At 40.0% G+C, this 18,902-nt stretch overlaps 1 protein-coding gene across 3 annotated transcripts in view; it reads right to left on the bottom strand.

Annotated features, from left to right (window-relative positions):
* Positions 1 to 18,902, bottom strand: part of EPB41L4A (erythrocyte membrane protein band 4.1 like 4A) — a 297,461-nt gene that overhangs the window by 12,641 nt on the left and 265,918 nt on the right. For all 3 annotated transcript variants that reach the window (XM_070377185.1, XM_005902712.3, XM_070377186.1), the window contains 3 exons: positions 18,852 to 18,899; positions 17,672 to 17,749; positions 6,696 to 6,815 (listed from right to left, as the gene is read on the bottom strand). In XM_070377185.1, the coding sequence (XP_070233286.1) occupies positions 6,696 to 6,815; positions 17,672 to 17,749; positions 18,852 to 18,899 (246 nt within the window). The remainder of the gene's footprint in view (positions 1 to 6,695; positions 6,816 to 17,671; positions 17,750 to 18,851; positions 18,900 to 18,902) is intronic.

Genomic DNA, 18,902 nt, shown 5'->3' with positions numbered 1-18,902 from the left:
ATCTTAAAAGAACATTAGTCCTTCCAGACATAAATATTGGTCCTAAAAGATTCAGAAATTTAGTCTACATGTTTAAATGCTATGGTACCATAACAGTCATGTATTTAACCAAACTAAATTCTGAAATGCCAGCAGTTTCAAAAAACATTAAGTCAGGGAAAAGTCCCAAAGCTAAAAGAAAAAAAAAATGCTAATTTCCTCCAATTGCTAGACAACCTGAGATTTAATAAATGTAAACACAGGTTACATGCTAATGAGAACTGTATAATTTTTATGCTGACATCTGCATGCATTTCATCAATAATTTAGGATGATCTCATGATGTGCAACTCAACATTGATTTGTGGATTCTGAAAGCTGTGGGATTTTAACTGCCGTTTTTCTTAACTTAAAGGCCCTTAATTATGCAGGTGTTTTACTTGAACTCACCAAATAAATTTCTAAGAAAATAGAACCATGAGTTTCCACAGGTACAATGTATATAAAACACATACATGCAGTCCAATATTAGCCCAATATTTTTCAAAAAACATCCTTCATACACACCTTATACCAATAACTCAAATTAATATTACCTTTCAGAGAGATTTCTTTGATAAGACATCATAGAAATAATTTTTCTTTTTTCCATATAGTCTTTTTCTACATCCCCAAACACTATCTAGAAAATAGTATAACATATGCTGCTGCTGCTGCTGCTAAGTCACTTCAGTCGTGTCCAACTCTGTGCGACCCCATAGGCGGCAGCGCACCAGGCTCCCCCGTCCCTGGGATTCTCCAGGCAGGAACACTGGAGTGGTTTGCCATTTCCTTCTCCAATGCATGAAAGTGAAAAGTGAAAGTGAAGTCACTCAGTCATGTCTGACTCTTAGCGACCCCATGGACTGTAGCCGACCAGGCTCCTCCATCCATGGGATTTTCTAGGCAAGAGTACTAGAGTGGGGAGCCATTGCCTTCTCCGTAACATATAATATGTGCTATATATTATAGTAGAGTGTTATTCACTCAGCTGTGTCCAACTCTCTGTGACCGCATTATAACCCACCAGGCTCCTCTGTCCATGGAATTCTCCAGGCAAGAATACTAGAGTTGCCATTCCCTTCTCCAGGGAGCCAGAGATTGAACCTGGCTCTCCCACATTGCAGGTAAATTCTCTACCATCTGAGCCACCAAGGAAGCCCATATTATAGTACATAGTATACTATATTTTGTATACTATATTATGCTGAAAAAAATACATATGACAGTATTTGACTTATTTTTGGGATCACTGCCAATAGAAGGAAATTTAGAGTTGAAAATGTGTTACTAAAACAATCAATTTTATAAAACACCTTTATTTAAAACATTCAGAACACTTAACTCAGTAATTGCTTATCAAATTCCTGAGTGGTCAGAATAGGTATGATTATGCAATGTCTTAAATCTTCTCCTCCTTCCCTCTCCCCCTCTAAGAATTAAAGAAAGATTAGAAAGCCACAGAGCCCAGAAACCTAGTTGCTGAAGATCACTCAGGAGTCACTTCCAGGAACTTCATGCTAAATCTTTATCTAAGGCATCAGACTTCTGTTTTGTGTGTAACTGGGAACATCATTCCACTCTGACAACCTCATCTTTCACTGTTTTTCATAGAAGTAGTAAGACATTATTGCCACCAGAGGGAGCCTGAGCCTTCGTGCACATACAAGTTGAACCTGTAAGAACTTACTGTTTCAACTTCCATGTCTTTTCCAAATATCCCAGTAAATAAAAAAATTCACCCATGTAGAAAAGAAGTTTCATTTAAGTTTCCCAATGATATGTAATATCAACGTCTTGGCAATGAAGCTGAAAAATAAACTAGATAGGACCATTCCCACATTCAAGTAAATTATATCCAATCATATTTCAGTTTATGTGTTTTAGGAAAGAGGATTTTGTATTTTCTACAACTGTGTATCTCTGGTATTTAATAATGAACACGATTTTCTAGTTTTTCACTGGAGATTTAAAAAAACAATGAGTGAATCATGTGTGAATGATGTATCATAACATTCTAAATCCTCAGTGGATACCTCTCTATGGGCAATTGACACACATGACCATAGCAATTCAAGAATAGGGGAGTAACTGACAGATATGTGGCTTACTAAGTATCTTAAATGCTACATACACTTACAAATATTGATACATCTAAAGAACAATTTTAATTACTTTCTTCAGATTGCTGCTCTACGTTTTCACTTAAAAGAAAGAAAAGCTGTGGTGGTTCCTAGAGATTCCTAAATTCTCAAATTCTAGTTCTAATGTGAGTGACCTCAACCTGCTCTCTTTTCTCAGCTCTTCCCCATTTCAAGGGGAAAAAAATCAAGTAACTTATTTATACGGATACACTGAGACCTGGAGAACTTACTAATTATAGTAATTGCAATTGTGAGTATTTATGCTGTCACTTGACATATATGATTTGACTTAATGTTCAGCAAAATCTCTTCAGGATGGTATCATCATACATGACACTAAGAAGTTCATGGAGACGAGGTAATAAGCTAACATTCAGAGGCCCAGAATGCAGACATAGGTCTGTTCTTAACAACAGCACCAATCAGATATTTTCTTAACTGTCAACAAACCTTGGGTTTTTGATGTCATGACTCAAATAGAAGGCAGAGTCCAGTTTGTCCTAAATAAAGTAATGAACAATCTTGCAGAATTTTAACACTTCTGTCTAACAGCCTACCTGACATTTCCGTTTGAGCGCCAACTTGGTTTTTCAAACCTAATGAAACAGAAACCTTAACACTTCCCACAGACACCAGACCATCTCTCTCCATCTCATGGATGAAGTATGTAAAAAGACATGGCTACTCACTTAATCTGTCAACTCCAAAGTTCATCCACACTATCCCTCACACTATGAACCCATTAGCTTTCCTTCCAAAATGTGTATTCATCCACTTCACTTCCACCACCACCACAATCTTCTCTGAGTTAAAACCACCTCACACTTGGACCACTGAAAAATTTTTTAAATTGCTCTTCCTGCTTCCTTTCCTTTCTCAATCTGCTTTTAACTCAGCAGCCAGAGCAACTTCTGAAAGAATTACTCTTCAAATTTATATTTTTTTGTTAACTGTACTTTGGCCATATCAGCTATAATCAAGTTCAATTAGAAAGTCATACCACAAACATTTGATAAGTCTTTTTATGGTTTGTTTTAAAAACTAAATTCCAGAAAGGTACATATCATACTATTTACATGATTCTATCACACAATTGCATTGTTCTGAGATAACCCTCTCTCTGGTCTGATATTTTTATCATGTAAGATTTAAAAGAAAGTTTAAACCCCAAATATTAATAATTATATGACCCATAAGTATCCTAAACACTCAATTTAAGTTATAGATGGTCAGACTATATTTTTAAAAAAAATTTTAAGACAAATTACTGCAATCTACAAGAGATCAAGAGATGGGCTTTAATCATAAAGATATACTTAGGCCTAAAATAAAAGTCACTTCAGTCATGTCCGACTCTTTGTGACCCTATGGACTATACAGCCCACCAGGCTTCTCTGTCTATGGGCTTCTCAGGCAAGAGTAAGGAGCGGTTGCTATTTCCTCCTCCAGGGGATCTTCCTGACCCAGGGACTGCACCTGCATCTGTTATGTCTCCTGCATTGGCCGGCGGGTTCTTTACCACTAGCGCCACCTGGAAAGCAGTAGCTCAGCTGGTAAAGAATCTGCCTGCAATGTGGGATACCTGGGTTTGATCCCTGGGTCAGGAGGATCCCCTGGTTAGGGAATGGTTACTGACTCCAGTATTCTTGCCTGGAGAATTCCATGGACAGAGGTTACAGTCCATAGGGTCACAAAGAGTTGGACACAACTGAATGACTTTCACTTTCCTACAACATGTAAAAAGTGAGCATGAACAAAGTATAATGGCTACATATAAGTACACATATACATATACACACAAAAGTCTGTGGGTAAAATGGATACAGAGAAAGGAACAGTACCAGAATAAAAGACATGTCACAATGATAAAAAGTTTATCAGGTAGACCAAAAAAAACCCCACTTTTTTCCCCCACAAATATGTGTGTACCTAATGCCAGAGCTTCACACTAATCTGAAACAAGAACTGACAGAACTAAAGGGTAAAACAGAAAAATCCACAATTATTGGAAATTTTAACATTTCTCTCAATGACTGACTGAAAAGTAGACAAAGAAATCAGCAAAGTCACAGAGCATCTAGACAACATTCTCAGTTAACTAGATTCACCTGACATTTGTAGACTATACCCAACAACTGAGAATGACTCTCTTCAAGTCCATCAGATCATTCATCGTTAAAGACTATATGCTAGCTCTTAAGATAGATCTCAATAAATTTGAAATGATTGAAATCTTACAGATCTTAACCAAAATACAAGTAAATTAGAAATTAATAGTAATTTGATATGTAGAAAATCTCCAAATACTTGGAAATTAAATAACACACTACTAAAAAAAAAACAAGGTCAAGGAAATCACAGATTTCAGTGTCACATTAAGAAGATTAAAAAAAGAGCAAATAAAAGACAAAATACATAGAAGAAAGTAATAAAGAGTAGAAATCAATGAGTGGTTAACAGACAAAGAAAATCAACAAAACCCAGAATTAGTTCTTTGAAAAACTAGAAAACATAATTAAGGAGAAAATTAAAAGAAGAAACAATTTATCCACATCAGGAATGAAAGAGGTAATATCACAACAGATGTTCAAAGGACACTAATAGAATTCTCATAAACAAATTTTTTATTAAAAGATAACAACTTAGATAAAAGGAACAAATTCTTTTAAAAACACATACTACTGAAACCTACACATAACAAGCGGACACAATCTTAACAGCCCAGTATCTGTTAAAGAATTTCAGTTTGTACTTTAAGACTTACCACAAAGAAAGTTCATGGAAGGGTTGGTTTCCTGGGTAAGTTATATCAATATTTATGGAAAGAACACTGTTAATTTTATACTCTCAGAAAATAGAGAAAACAAGGGAAAATTCCTAAACTATTTTAAATGACCAGCATATCCCTGTTTAAAAAAAAAAAAAAAAAAACTGACACAAATGCTACAAGAATTGTAAACCAGAATCTCTCATGAACATGTGGAAAAAAATCTTAGCAAAATATTAGATAGAAAGTGGCAATATATGGAAAGGATAGTAGGTTTATTGGGCATTTAACCCAGGAATGCAAGGATGTATCACTCAAAGCTCAGTCAATGTAATTCCTCCACTGACAGAATAAAGAAAACCCATACCCGAGACACTCTCTCTCCCTCCACGTGTAGGCAACACGAGACATCTAACTACCCAGGATCATAAAGGATATAGGTAGTTAGTCCCAGCTCACTTTTCATTTTAAAAATGTATGCTTTGGGGCTTCCCTGGGATGGTTCAGCTGTAAAGAATCCATCTGCCCATGCGGGAGACATGAGTTCGATCCCTGGTCCAGGAAGGTCCCGCATGCGGTAGAGCAATCAGGCCTGTGCACCACAACTCCCGAGCCTGTGCTCCAGAGTGCAGGAGCCACAAGCACGGAAGCCGACATGCCCTACAGGCCACACTCCACAAGAAGAGACGCTACTGCAGTGAGAAGCCAGCCGACTGCAGCTGGAGTGTAGCCCCCACTCGCCACAGCCAGAGAACAGCCTGCGCAGCGACAAAGACCCAGTAGCAATGAGAAGCCAGCCGACTGCAACTGGAGTGTAGCCCCTACTCGGCTCAGCCAGAGAACAGCCTGCGCAGCGACAAAGACCCAGTACAGCCAAATAAACAATACATTTTAAAAGTATGCATTTTTTAAAAAGGCATCATTGGGGGCCACTCTCACCTTTTAAAATGGGTCACATTCTCTCCATGGAATATGCCCATCTCCCGGGGCCTCTCACCTTCTGGGGTGGCCCATACTCAAGTCTATGAAGTGCATATCCATAAGACAGAATACATAAAGCTGCTTTCCCTCTTAGTTCTTGGAGCACAGTCCCCTTGTCTGCCCACTTATATCTCTCGTAAGTGCCCTATATTAATAAATCTACTTCTTGCTCATCAAAAAAAGAATGAGATGCTTTGGAACAAGAGGTGGGAGTGGGGAGTCTAAATCTGGATGATGCATATTTTTTTTTAAGTATAAACATTATCAGTTCAAAAAAAATTGATCTGGGGGACTGGCAATCTCATCATCATGGGATAATTGAGCTCACGCTTGGCATTGCCTAGCTGGGACATAATGAATCACTCACTGACAACTGCTCACAAATGGTAATTTGATGGGAAGTTAGTCATTGCTAGTTCAACCTGGACCAAGGCTTCAGACGAGAGAAGCAGCAGGTATTTCACCAACAGTCTGGCTCCAGAACAAAGGAGACTTCCTACTTACTCAGCTGAATATACACTTTTGTTTAAAAACAAAACAAAACATGATTTTGATAGCCTTGTGTTTAAGATATTTTGCTTTGTCTGTGCTCCAACTTCTACCCCTTCAGAGATAGTTGATGAGTGTCACAATAAAACAAAGTAAATATGACAGATATAGGATAATTGTGATAAACCTGAACCACTTTAGAAGACCTCAGAAGAGACAGTCCAATGCGCCCCAGAATCCACATGCTACCAAAACTTCTGAGCTTTTAAATTCAGGCATAAAGAGGGAGCACATACGAGCGAGATCTGTGTCTGGATCGTCTATTGTTCGGGTCCGCTTGGTTTTTCTCCTTTTGTCTCCTTAATACAGCTTCCCACTGTGGTGCCGAATCAACCATATCATTCTCCTGCCGTATTCTGAAAAGAAACAACGGTCACCTAAAGTTAACACCCATACATGTGTTACCTTTATCAGTTCATCCTAAATGCGCTGTCAAAAAGTATCAAAGTTATCAAAAAGGTCAAAGGTCAAAGGTGTCAAAGGTATCAAAAAGTTATTAAATAAGCTATTTAGAAGTTATTAAGAAATGAAATGCAGATGACACCACCCTTATGGCAGAAAGTGAAGGGGAACTAAAGAGCCTCTTGATTAAAGTAAGAGAGGAGAGTGAAAAAGTTGGCTTAAAGCTCAACATTCAGAAAACTAAGATCATGGCATCCGGTCCCGTCACTTCATGGCAAATAGATGGGGAAACAGTGTCAGACTTTATTTTTCTGGGCTCCAAAATCACTGCAGATGGTGACTGCAGCCAAGAAATTAAAAGACGCTTACTCCTTGGAAGGAAAGTTATGACCAACATGCTACTGCTGCTGCTAAGTCACTTCAGTCGTGTCCGACTCTGTGGGACCCCACAGACGGCAGCCCACCAGGCTCCCTCGTCCCTGGGATTCTCCAGGCAAGAACACTGGAGTGGGTTGCCATTTTCTTCTCCGATGCATGAAAGTGAAAAGTGAAAGTGAAGTCGCTCAGTCGTGTCTGACTCTTAGCGACCCCATGGAAGGCAGCCCACCAGGCTCCTCCATCCATGGGATTTTCCAGGCAAGAGTACTGGAATGGGGTGCCATTGCCTTCTCCATGACCAACCTAGACAGCATATTAAAAAGCAGAGACATTACTTTGTCAACAAAGGTCCATCTAGTCAAGGCTATGGTCTTTCCAGTGGTCACGTATGAAAGCTAGAAATTCAAACAGTTAAATATGGTGGCATAATGCCTTGGCAGTGGGGTAGGCACAGAACGTTCTGGTTACGCTGCTAGCGTGTTTAAGAGAGAATGAGGGCTGAGCACTCAGTGTGGCCAGGGTCCTGGCAGGGAGAACAAACCAAGGGAAAGTGAAGCTGGGGGGAGAAGGGGCTGGGGGTACAGGCACTTGTCATTTGAGGTCAGGGGACAATATTATCAATCCTGTCAGTTTTCAAAAGATAATCTACAAATCTGGATCTTTTTTTAATGAACTCTTTACTTTTTTAAGTAATGGCAATCAATTATGAGTGTGAAGATACTGAACAGACCTAGCAAAAACCATCATGGACCACACCCAGTCTGCAGATACATCAAGTCTTTCTAAAAACAAGGGTGAGGAGTTACAGGGGAGAGAGGGAAACAAGTATTAAATTAAAGCAAGTGCATACTTAATGTGTAAATAATGTCTAGAATGCACTGATGCTGTAAAGCCATGAGTATTTCTTGCAAAAATCAGACAACTGTTATCTGAATCTTTAACTCTGACTTTATGTAATTTCTTGAGGAAGCCACTCCAGGCTGTTTCTTTCACACTGCTGCTCCCAGGACATGGGAGAGCAGCATCACACAGTAATCATCCAGTACTCGGACTGCATGAGCATAACTGTCTCAAAAGAGAAATGAAAAGAATAGGCAAGTCTGGAGTCATTTCTTTCACTGAACAGATGTCTTTTGGTTGCCCTCTTACAGCACTGTGGGATGGTTATCTGGATTTGCTTATAATGCAGATCAGTAGACAGTGACAAATATTCATCTCACTTAAACAGAGACAAAGGAAAGCAAATTCGAGTTTAAAAAAAAAACTAAAAGTAGCTTAAAAGGAAAAAGCTATTTAAATCTCTCTATATTAAAGAGGAATTGTGTTAAGTAAAAACTTATCTGTAACACACTTCAAGTCTTTGAACTGTATCTATTTCCTCACTAAAGCTTTCATTTCTATTATTTGAATATTATTAACAGGATACAATCATGGTATTTTTTACAAATTCAAGAACATAGTTCCCTCTCTCATGGTATATCCAAAGGAAATTAAAATTGAACATATGTGGTTATGAATTTGAACATTAGAAATAGCTAAAGAAAAATATGAGAAGATATATGAATATTAGACATAGCTAAAGAAAACTATGAGAAGATATACGATTCAAAGTCATATGATTATTAATAATTATTTGAAACACTGTTATTTTTTATATTTTGACTACATATACAAACACATACGTATATGGATTTTCATAGCCAAAACCTACACCTCCGAGCCATTCGCTGTATCACATGACAGCCAGGGACCAACCAGACCTGCTGGGGGAGCACTGTCCTGTACACCCCCAGGACTGAGGAGTCCAAAGTTAGGAAGAGGTGGTCAGTGGGAAGGTGTCAGGCTGGCAAGGAGATAGCTCCCTTCTCACAGGAACCCACACCTTGCGTTGCCCGGGGATAGATGTAGAACCAGGTCCGTGCGGCTCCCAAGCCTGGAGTCTTCTAGATGCAGCTTCCATGCTGAGCTAAATCACTGTATAGTTCATGGACAGGACTAAATTTCACTAATTTTGTTTTTATCAGTTAAGTCAGAACCTTTAAATATTTTTGAGGGGTCAGGTGTGCCAGCAAGGGTGAAACCTGACTCAGGCAAACATACTTTTGCGAGAAGAACATTCCCTAGACATTTCAAAGGAAGCACAAGGAGTATATGCTCCTTCTTCTGTTGTGGACTTTAGCTAGCTACCTTCATGCTGAGGCTTTTCTCTGGTAACAGAAATGAAAACTCCTACTTCCAGTACCTTACTAGTAATAAGAACCATATCAGAAAGAATTTCAGACCGTGGCCTGTACCTTTAACTTCTATCTTCCTAATCAAATAGTTGAAAGTGAGGGCAATGAAACCCTGTCAGTTAATATCCTTGGGACCCACATGTTCCAGAGACAGATGCCCTCTACCGGTGATGCAGCTTCATAAATATTCTAACAAGGTGCATTAAAAATGTAAGGCTCATTGCAGAGTCACAACAGAAGCACGTTTTCCTGAGTAATGGGTGGTGTGGCTGCCTTAGTCTGTAATGAAGTTTGAAATTACACCCTTACAAAAGGCCTCTGGTTAATGGTACCTCATTACAAGAGTGAAAGTGTCATTTCTTCCATCACTGACCTGCTCCGGAAAATACAGATGCTACTTGGAAAGGAAAAATCCTACCCTTAGAGGCAAGAATACTGTAATACTCAGTCCTTAGGAGGCAGAGGTTAACTGTTTTCTTTATGCATAAGTAACTAAAGAAATCTTTACAACACATATCCTATAACGGTTCTATTTTGTGAGTCTCATTTCTCCTGAGACGTGGGACACACAGAGTACTGGGTTTTGCTTCTTTCCTGATAGATTTTAATTTTAATGCAGGAATTTAAATTATGAAGAGTAAAAATACTGTAAGCATTATATTGATACAGGGCCTTTTGAAAAGTCAAAATGTTTTCTATTTTGACTTTTTACAGTCATGAAAGTGTTAAGGGGGAAAGAGTCCGTTGCATTTTTTACTGGGAATACATTCATTTTCAAATGTTATATTTAAAGTTGAACCTCAAAAATGCTAAACATTTCTTTCCTGTATCCACTAAGGCAATAACTCTACATATCATATTTTGTCTATTTCCTCAGTACAACTAAGAAGACTTAACAGCTAGACTAAGAAGCCTAACCATAAGAAGGCTTTTTTTTTTTTAATTCTCCATCATTTTATGTTTTTTTGGCTACGCCACATAGCATGCGGGATCTTAGTTCCACAACAGGGATGGAACCCACAGCTCCTGCAGTGGGAGTGCAGAGTCTCAACCACTGGAGCACCAAGGAAGTCTCGGCTTTTGTGTTTCAGTTAATGTGTAAGGAAGAGAGTTCCTCTAGATCAGAGCATTTTCCAGTAATATTTCAGAATAAGAGAGTTCTGATATACTTCCTTCATATCTCACCAAACTTCAACACCCTACTTTTCCAGGCTATCCATGCAATTTAGATTTTAACTGCATTTGACACTTAATTAAAGTTTGTAAAAGATTGTGAAGATGAAATGCCATATAATCATTTGATAACAATAATGAAGATAATGACTATTCTTAGTCTCTTCTTTCCATCTTCCCCGTTATAGTTCTGCTGCTTCTGCAAAATTCTTCACGTTACCACATGAAGTCTTATACAAATCCTTGTGGATTTTACTTGGTCCTCCAGATTTACCAGGGCAGTTTCCTTCCTAACAGGACATTCCTTTAGACCAGTTCTTAATTCATTTCTCCTTCACTGAGATAAAAGGCCATGTTTAATACAAACCTGAGCAATCTTACAGAGCAAATGTAGAATGACGCTTTGGATGATAAGGAGCAATCCCTGTTGCTCCTGAGTTCAGCCTAGTTCCAGCTCTGTTGTTATCTGACTCAGAGATCTCTGGGCAAAACGTTTAACCTTCTTTGGTAAGTCTGTTTCTTCATCTACTGAATTACTGTGAAGATCCTTTCCAGATTTAAAACTCCATGTTTTTCTCTTTGTGCTTCATTTGTTCATTGTTCTTTGAAACAAACCTCCACTCTTCAGCTACAGCATGACTCTCCAGACAATCGCTTCATATGGCCACTCAATCGCTAACAGTAACTCTGCAGTTTCCAACCGATTGTGGACTTGTGCTTCTCAACAACAGCTCTCATTCTGGGATCACCTGCTATAAACCAACCTTCTTTTTTTTTCAGTAGTTTTTCTTCCCTAGGGAAATTTATATCAGTTCCAGGCATCTGTCGACATACTCCCTGAAGACCAGCAAGCAAAAAATTCATTTGCTTTTCCCATCTCCCCCCACCATCGATAAATTAATCTTATTTGCTCTTAAAGGTACTTCAATGTCTTCCACTTACACCTTATGCTCTCCCTCCTAAAATGGGCTACCTGCAGCATAATTTCCTCTCCCCAACTCTGCTTCTGTTTTCGTAATCATTCAACCTGCCTCGAGTTTAGTCCTCTGAGAACATTTCTCTGTTGCTGTAGCTTTGGGCTTCCATAGTCGTCTTTATCAATTTGGATTATGCTCTGGAATTCCTAAATTATCCATTATCAAATGTTTAAATCTTAATACAACTTAGTAAAGTAGAAATCAGAATGCTATGCCATGTGTGGAGCACAGTAAACGTCACTTCCAGTGGCTCTGAACAGACTACCCACTCCAGCCCCGCAATTTGTACCTGGTTTGCAGCCCAGACATTTCTGTCAGGGACAGGAACCAGGCAGGAGGGCATGCTTGCGAGGAAACAGTTATCTATTTTCAGGCCATGTGGAATAAACACCCTTGGGTTTAACTTTGCCATCATCCAAAACACATCTTTCCCTTAAGGCACAGGGACAGTAATGTTTTGTTTTATGATTCTAACAACAACAAAACCCTACCAAGGCTGTGATCTAGATTTGCCTGCCTCAGCCGTATCGTCCCTGTTACCTGCAGTGCCACAGAGGATGGTTTCTTACTTTTCTCAGAAAAATAATATAAAAGACTTTGTGGAATGCATTTAAAATACTTCAAACCATCTTAATCCATTATTCAGATACAGATTCTAAGAGACACCTAAAAAGCAGGAGGAAACTCTAACATTTGTGGCAGGATAAACTCACATGTTAGAAACACTGGTCTCTTTGTTGTTAAAGGGAGCTGCCCCCACTCTGTAGATACAATGGGGACTTCAGGTAACACTGAGCAGCACTGAACATTCTCATCAGTCGAATGCAGGGCTCTTTCTGCTTTTCAAAGCACATCCGTTATCTCAGATCTTCACAAACCTCATGAGGTAGGCCAGGCAGGTATGATCCCATTTAGCATGTAAGAAAATTAAAACTCAGAGGGTAAAGGAACCAGCTTCTAGGCACGGAGCTCTTCAAAGCAGGGGCAGATTCATAATGCACGGTCCCTCATTCTTTGTTCTGTGCTCTATTTCACCCACACGCATGCACACATGTGCATACATATCGCCTCATGTACATAATTCATGTGATTATGATGCAAACGGCTTAGAATGAAATTTGGGAAAGGTCCAAATGGTCCCCTGTTGCCAATTTATTCTAGTCCTGTTCTTACCCCCAGCTTCTCTCATTTTTCTTACTCTTTTAATTTTTGCCAGGCTCCAGAGTTACTTCCACTTTTATGCTTATGCAAAAAACACCAGACGGGTTCTCTGCCTCACTGCCCCTACCTCCTCCAAATCTCCCACTTCAAATCCTAAAAGCCTAGCAACACATCAAAGCTAATGACTGAGTAATCCACAGATCCCAGTGAATGCCTAAAGGAGAGCTGATTTTCATCAGCAGCACAAAGGATATTTTGCAGACCAGTTCCTTTGAATGTGAAGGATATTTTATTAAGCTCAAGGTATTTTCAGGGAAAGCTGGCTTATGAAAGGCTTCACCGTGATAGATCTACTTCTTAGGTCCTCCTCCAACATGCTCTGTGGGCAAGTCCCAAGAATGGCCCGGGGTTCAAATCCACAAAGAGGAGCCAACGGACACTTCTGATTTTACGTGCAAGATTCAAAATTCTAACTAGTAAAAACTAATGCAATCTAATACTCACAAAGATCATTAATTTAATGCTTCTCTGTACTTGGTAGGTTTCTAATTTGATTAATTTAATTGAACCAATTTTTTCACAAATCGGTATAGAAAAGTAAGGAATCTCAAAAGAAATTTGCAGCCTTTTATATTTCAACCCTACCAGTGAACTAAGATATCAACTCCATTTCCCAATATCAATCTATCTTTCATTATTTAGATCATAATGACCACTTTATAACTTTTTAGAGATCAGATACCCTCTTAAGAATCTGATTAAATCTACAGACTCTTATCACCAGAAAATTGTATGCTTGGAAACAGAGAATTTTACATAAAATTGCTTGAGATTATGATACCCCTAAAACCTACCCATCAATCAAAGGATAAAAAAGCCTGGTCTGAAAATACAAATGTGTAGATAGGGAAGATGGGGAAATGGAGGACAAAGTTAAAAGAAAAGTGGAAAAGGCTAGAAAGAGGGTGTAGGAGAGGTTGGGACAGCCAAAGAAGAGGCAGTGACACCAAAATCAGATATCCAGCTCTGTCCGCCACAGCGCCATCACCCCTTATAGCGCAGTTAGTCTTTGCGGGAACTCAAGAAAACAGACCAGGCAGTACACACACCATTTTAAGGATGACAAAGCTAAGTTTAAATTGATTAAATGAGTTGCCCAAGGTCAAACAGCAGGACACGGCAGAACCAAAACCCTGACCCACTCCCTTAGGGTTTTATCTTTGCTTTTTTTTTTTTTGACATTTTATCACTGGTTCCTAAACAAAGACAGATGTCAAAGAGGACAGGAAAGAAAGTGAGAAAGAAGCTAAGAAAAGAAAAGAATAGGAGGGACCTGGTGAGGGAAAAAAATGTGATAGAGTAAAAAAGGGAGAGAAGAGAAGAGAGATGAAGAGAAAGGTGTACGTAGAGACACCACCAGGCTTCCCTGGTGGTTCAGACAGTAAAGCATCTGCCTACAATGCGGGAGACCCGGGTTCAATCTCTGGGTCGGGAAGATTACCTGGAGAAGGAAATGGCGACCCACTCCAGTACCCTTGCCTGGAAAATCCCATGGACGGAGGAGCCTGGTAGGCTACAGTCCATGAGGTCGCAAAGAGTCAGACACGACTGAGCGACTTCACATACTAGAGACACTGAGGGGAAAATAAGGACTCTGTCATCTTAAAGATGTTATAACAAGAAATTGCTCCAACTTCCAGTTAATTATACAGAGGAAAAAAAAAACTACTTTCTCAACCTCAAAATCTGGAAAACTGTAGGTACCCATGCAGATTATGAAAACAATAAAGAGACAACTAAAGTGAAAGAGGATTAAGAAATACATAAACAATTTCCCAAACAAAGGAGGCTTAAGTCTCTGCTGTTGGAAATTCTGTGGAATGATACCCTGCAGTTATTCCTCACCCATCTGGCCTCACTAGCTCTCGACCCAAAGCTAACGGAGGAGGTTGCTTATCTACAGTCATATTTTTCTAAAATTGAATCTAAACAACATCCTGTTTCTAATACTAGCCTTCCAGGGTCAGTGTGGATTATGAGTTTTTCCATGTCTGTTCAAAGCCACAACCACTGCTTTGAATAAAGCTGATCTGTAACACTGTCTTGTTGACTTGTGCTTCTCTTCACGCAAATGAGAGATACTGAAACTGTTATCTATGGGAGCACCAAAGCAGCTTGAACTCCAATAGGCAGACACTGAAAAACAGTATTGACACAGGATTGTCTTAAACCTAATATGAGAGACCTTCCTCATGTTAAAAAAGCAAACAAAGAAACGAACAACAACAACAAAAATTGCAACAACAGCAAGAAGCAGTGGCAGAGGAAATATCATCCTGAAGACCACACAGAGTCTCCAGAACGTCTCTCTGGAGAGAGTCTGTCCAGAGCTCCACTGGACACATCATGGGCTTCAAAACAGTGCTTGAAAAGCTAATGTGCACAGTCTTTGTCCTTCTGCCCCAGGCTACAGTTCCCATGGGGAGATAGGAAAATGAGTGTCTCGGGCGCAGGCTCTGACTTTCAAAGTGAGAAAGTATCCGGAGCTGAATTTAGAGACCTTGCTGGCAGGAAGCAGAAAATCAGCACGTTCAAGACTCACTTTGCCTCATTCTAGGGTTACCAGAGTCCTTTAATAAAAGCACAAAGGACGCTGGTGAGAGCTTGGCTGGGTCACCCTGCCAATGGAAATAAGGAAAGGCAACTGAGGTTGAAGAGATTCATTCTCTCCCCAAAGTTGAAAGTCAGACATCGTTAGACAACCCTTCATTACAGACACAAGACATGTTGGGACCATTAGCAGGGCCACAGTATAAATATTCAGACCCACGTATCCCAAGGTAGAGTGAGTGGGCTCTGGCACGATTTTAAAGGCTGATAATGGGGTGGAGTGGGTAGTGGCAGCACTGCATCACGGGTACGTGGCCCCCGGGGCAGAGTCCTGCGCTGGCACCGCCCTGCACGCTGTGCCTCCACCAGGAGTCTCAGCCATGGGATTAGCACTGCAAGACCTGCTCCTTCCTTCGCCCACTTTCTGCTATGCCTCTGAGAGCCAGACTCCAGACCCCATCTTCTACAGACACAGCCACCCTGTGTGAGCCCAGGGCAGTATCTCCACAGGTGAAAGAAATTAGTTTTGCAAGTCTTTGTGTCAGTGTGCATGGAAAGCAATTTCTCATTAATAGCCTTATAAAGTACTTTAGCATTTAAACATTCAGAACCACCATCATTCTAAAATATACTATTTATACAGTACAAAAAAGCCAATCTGAAAAATTGTTGATGAAACGAGGGTAGAGGCAGAAAACACCTATTAGGAATATTAAAGCCAATGCTTCTAGATCAGTAATGAGCTATTTAGGAATTTGCTGGCAACCTTTGAATAGTGTTTCATTTTAACAGCAAATGTCAAGTTAGCACTTCTGGCTCAAAAAGACAGTTTTTAAATAGGCTGGCTCTGAGAAGTTGAGAATAGCGCACCAGGCCCTGGTCCATAGGGTCACAAAGAGAGGGGCTAAAGCAACCTAGCATGCACAAACTCAGAATACACCAAGCAAAACAGAAATATATTTGTCAAGACACTGGCTTGATAACTAGGTCCATGGAGATGCAGGAGGTGTTTTTCCGTTTGTTTTGTGTTGTCTGTGCAGAAATACTGGATTTTAGAGTGGGAAGAGCATACCTGAGGGAAAGCTACCGTCCACACTTGGGTTTTTATAGATGAAGACATTGGGATCATTTCCTTGAGAAAACTGTCCTAACACATTGAGATCTCACCTCTATCAAGAAGGCTCAACACAGAAAGTTTTCCTAAGAGAGTGGTCCACTCTCACAGTGCTGTCTGGGCGGTTATGACATAGGTGCTGCAGTTAGAGAGGGAGGCCAGTTCAGTGCATGCCATGCACAAGGGCTCTGAACACAAAACAAGGACCCCAGAGAGCATCTCATGCAACCTCCTCAGCAAGTGGCAACCCAGAAGAAGCAACCACGCCGGAGTCTACGTCAGGTGGGGACGGGCTTCCCCACGGTCACCACTGCCATCTGGGGCTAGGTGTTCCAGCTGTGGAGTGCTGCCTTCTGCACTGTCGGACGTCCAGCAGCATCCCTAGTCAGTAGCAACCCCCAGCTGTGACAGCCAAAAGTATCCCAAAACACTGCCAGGGAAGAGAGGGAAAACAAAACTGTCCCCAGCTGAGAACCACTGGATTAGAAACTGGCATAACCGATAACTATATCCCTCAGCTCCCCAACTTGGTGTTCTTTCATCATGGATCACTTGTTTTCAAATAAATATTTCAGAATTAGGAAGAACTGATTAAATCAATGCATTGCCATCACTAATATTGATTACATGTCAAATCATGTTACTAACAAGCTCTTAAGACTAAGTCCTAAAAATATGAACTAATTGCATTTACCCATCTAATTGCGTGTGCCTAGCACAAGTATAAACACATTTGCATTAAATATACATAAGACTAAAAGTATGCAACTATGAGTGTCTTGGTTTTTGGTTGGGCAAAGAATAATGATGTCAAGTTAAAAGACACTTCAGGGAGAAATCTCTCTACAAATGATAAAATTTCTTACCACTCTTAGGCAAATTCACTACATGTTGTACCTAAATATAGATTATTGCTTTTTATTTTTTTTAATTAACAAGAAGGGACATCACTGTCAAACTGTTTAATCATCTTATTATAAAGATAAGAAACTCAGTTCAAAGAGCTGAGGTTTCCTAAAATAGTACTTCAGAATCATTCCAGATTTCTTCTTAAATACAGCTGAGAAAAATCAGGTAAAAAAATTCATAGGACACACAGCTTCTACAATCAGTGGTAGCCGCTGATGTCAGAGTTTCTGTTAACTATCATATTCCAACATTACCTGTTTCTCTTTTTCCGGTGCTCTCTGTTAGAATTTTCTGATTCACTACCACTGCTTGTGTTACAGCGTGAGCGTGACCTGAAAAGAAAATAAGAGGAAAAAAACTATATTTATGACAAATGACAAATTTCAGAACGGTTCATGTAGGTTCTTTAGAATTAATTTTGCAATAAAATTACCAATTCAAACATAAGTAGTTGTCATAACCCTCTCCCAATCAGTTCCTCAATTCAGCTAGCCATCTGAACGTCTATAAGAAATGTGGAAGCAGACTAAAGTAAATGTCACCATGCTCCTAGAAAGGACCACAGAATCAAGTGCTTTCAACAGAACTCTGATGTGGAAAAGCTGTAAGTCCCTGGGGTGGACTAAATATGGACTCAAAGTCCTGTCAAACCCCTACCCCCATGAAGAGAGGGAGAGTTTATTTCCACTCCCCTTGAATTTGTGCTGGTCCTACGAGTGATTTTTCCAACAGAAGGAGGTAGAAGGGATACTCTGCCAGTTCTAGGACTATCTCTTAACAGGGCTGGTAGCTTCTGCTTCTTCCCAGCCACCTAGGTTAACCAGGCGCAGAGATCACAGACAGAGTGAGTTCCCAGGCGGACAGCCATTCTGCCAGGGACCAGTTAAACTAGCTAACAAACTGCTGTTCAATCAATAGAATCATATAAGATATATATGGTTGTTGTTATATTCAACCACCCCGTTCCAGATGGTTTTACTGTAGCAAGAGATAAGCGAGGGACTTCCCTGACAGCCCAGTGGTTAAGACTCCACACGTCCATTGCAGGGGGCATGGGTTCGATCCCTGGTCAGGGAACTAAGATCCCAAATGCCACGGTGTGGTGTGGCCAAAAAGAAAAACAGAAAGAAAGAGACTAGAAAAGAAAAAAAGAAAAAGAGAGATAATGGAGATAGCTCCTCTAAGACAAAAAGGAGCAGGGTAAAAAAAAAGAGAGAGAGAGAGAGAGAAACTCCTAAAGATGTTAAGGAATGGAAGACGGAGAACCAGTTGCAGCCAAAATTGTTATTTCAAAGTTTAAAAAATTACAATATCCTTAAAGCAGTCACTAATAAAACCAAACATTCCCCACACTCTTGCCTCAGGTCTGAGCTGTGCTGACCTGCTAAGCCCTTTCCCTCTCCCTTGACCCTCCTTCCATTTTGGCTTTTTTACCTCCTCCTTTGCTTTAGATCTGAATCTTCACCACTGTTATGGGCTTTCCTA

Source organism: Bos mutus, chromosome 10, assembly GCF_027580195.1.
Source record: "Bos mutus isolate GX-2022 chromosome 10, NWIPB_WYAK_1.1, whole genome shotgun sequence".
NCBI lineage: Eukaryota > Metazoa > Chordata > Mammalia > Artiodactyla > Bovidae > Bos > Bos mutus.
The sequence above is the reverse complement of the archived record's forward strand: the minus strand, read 5'-3'. Positions and strand labels throughout refer to the sequence as shown.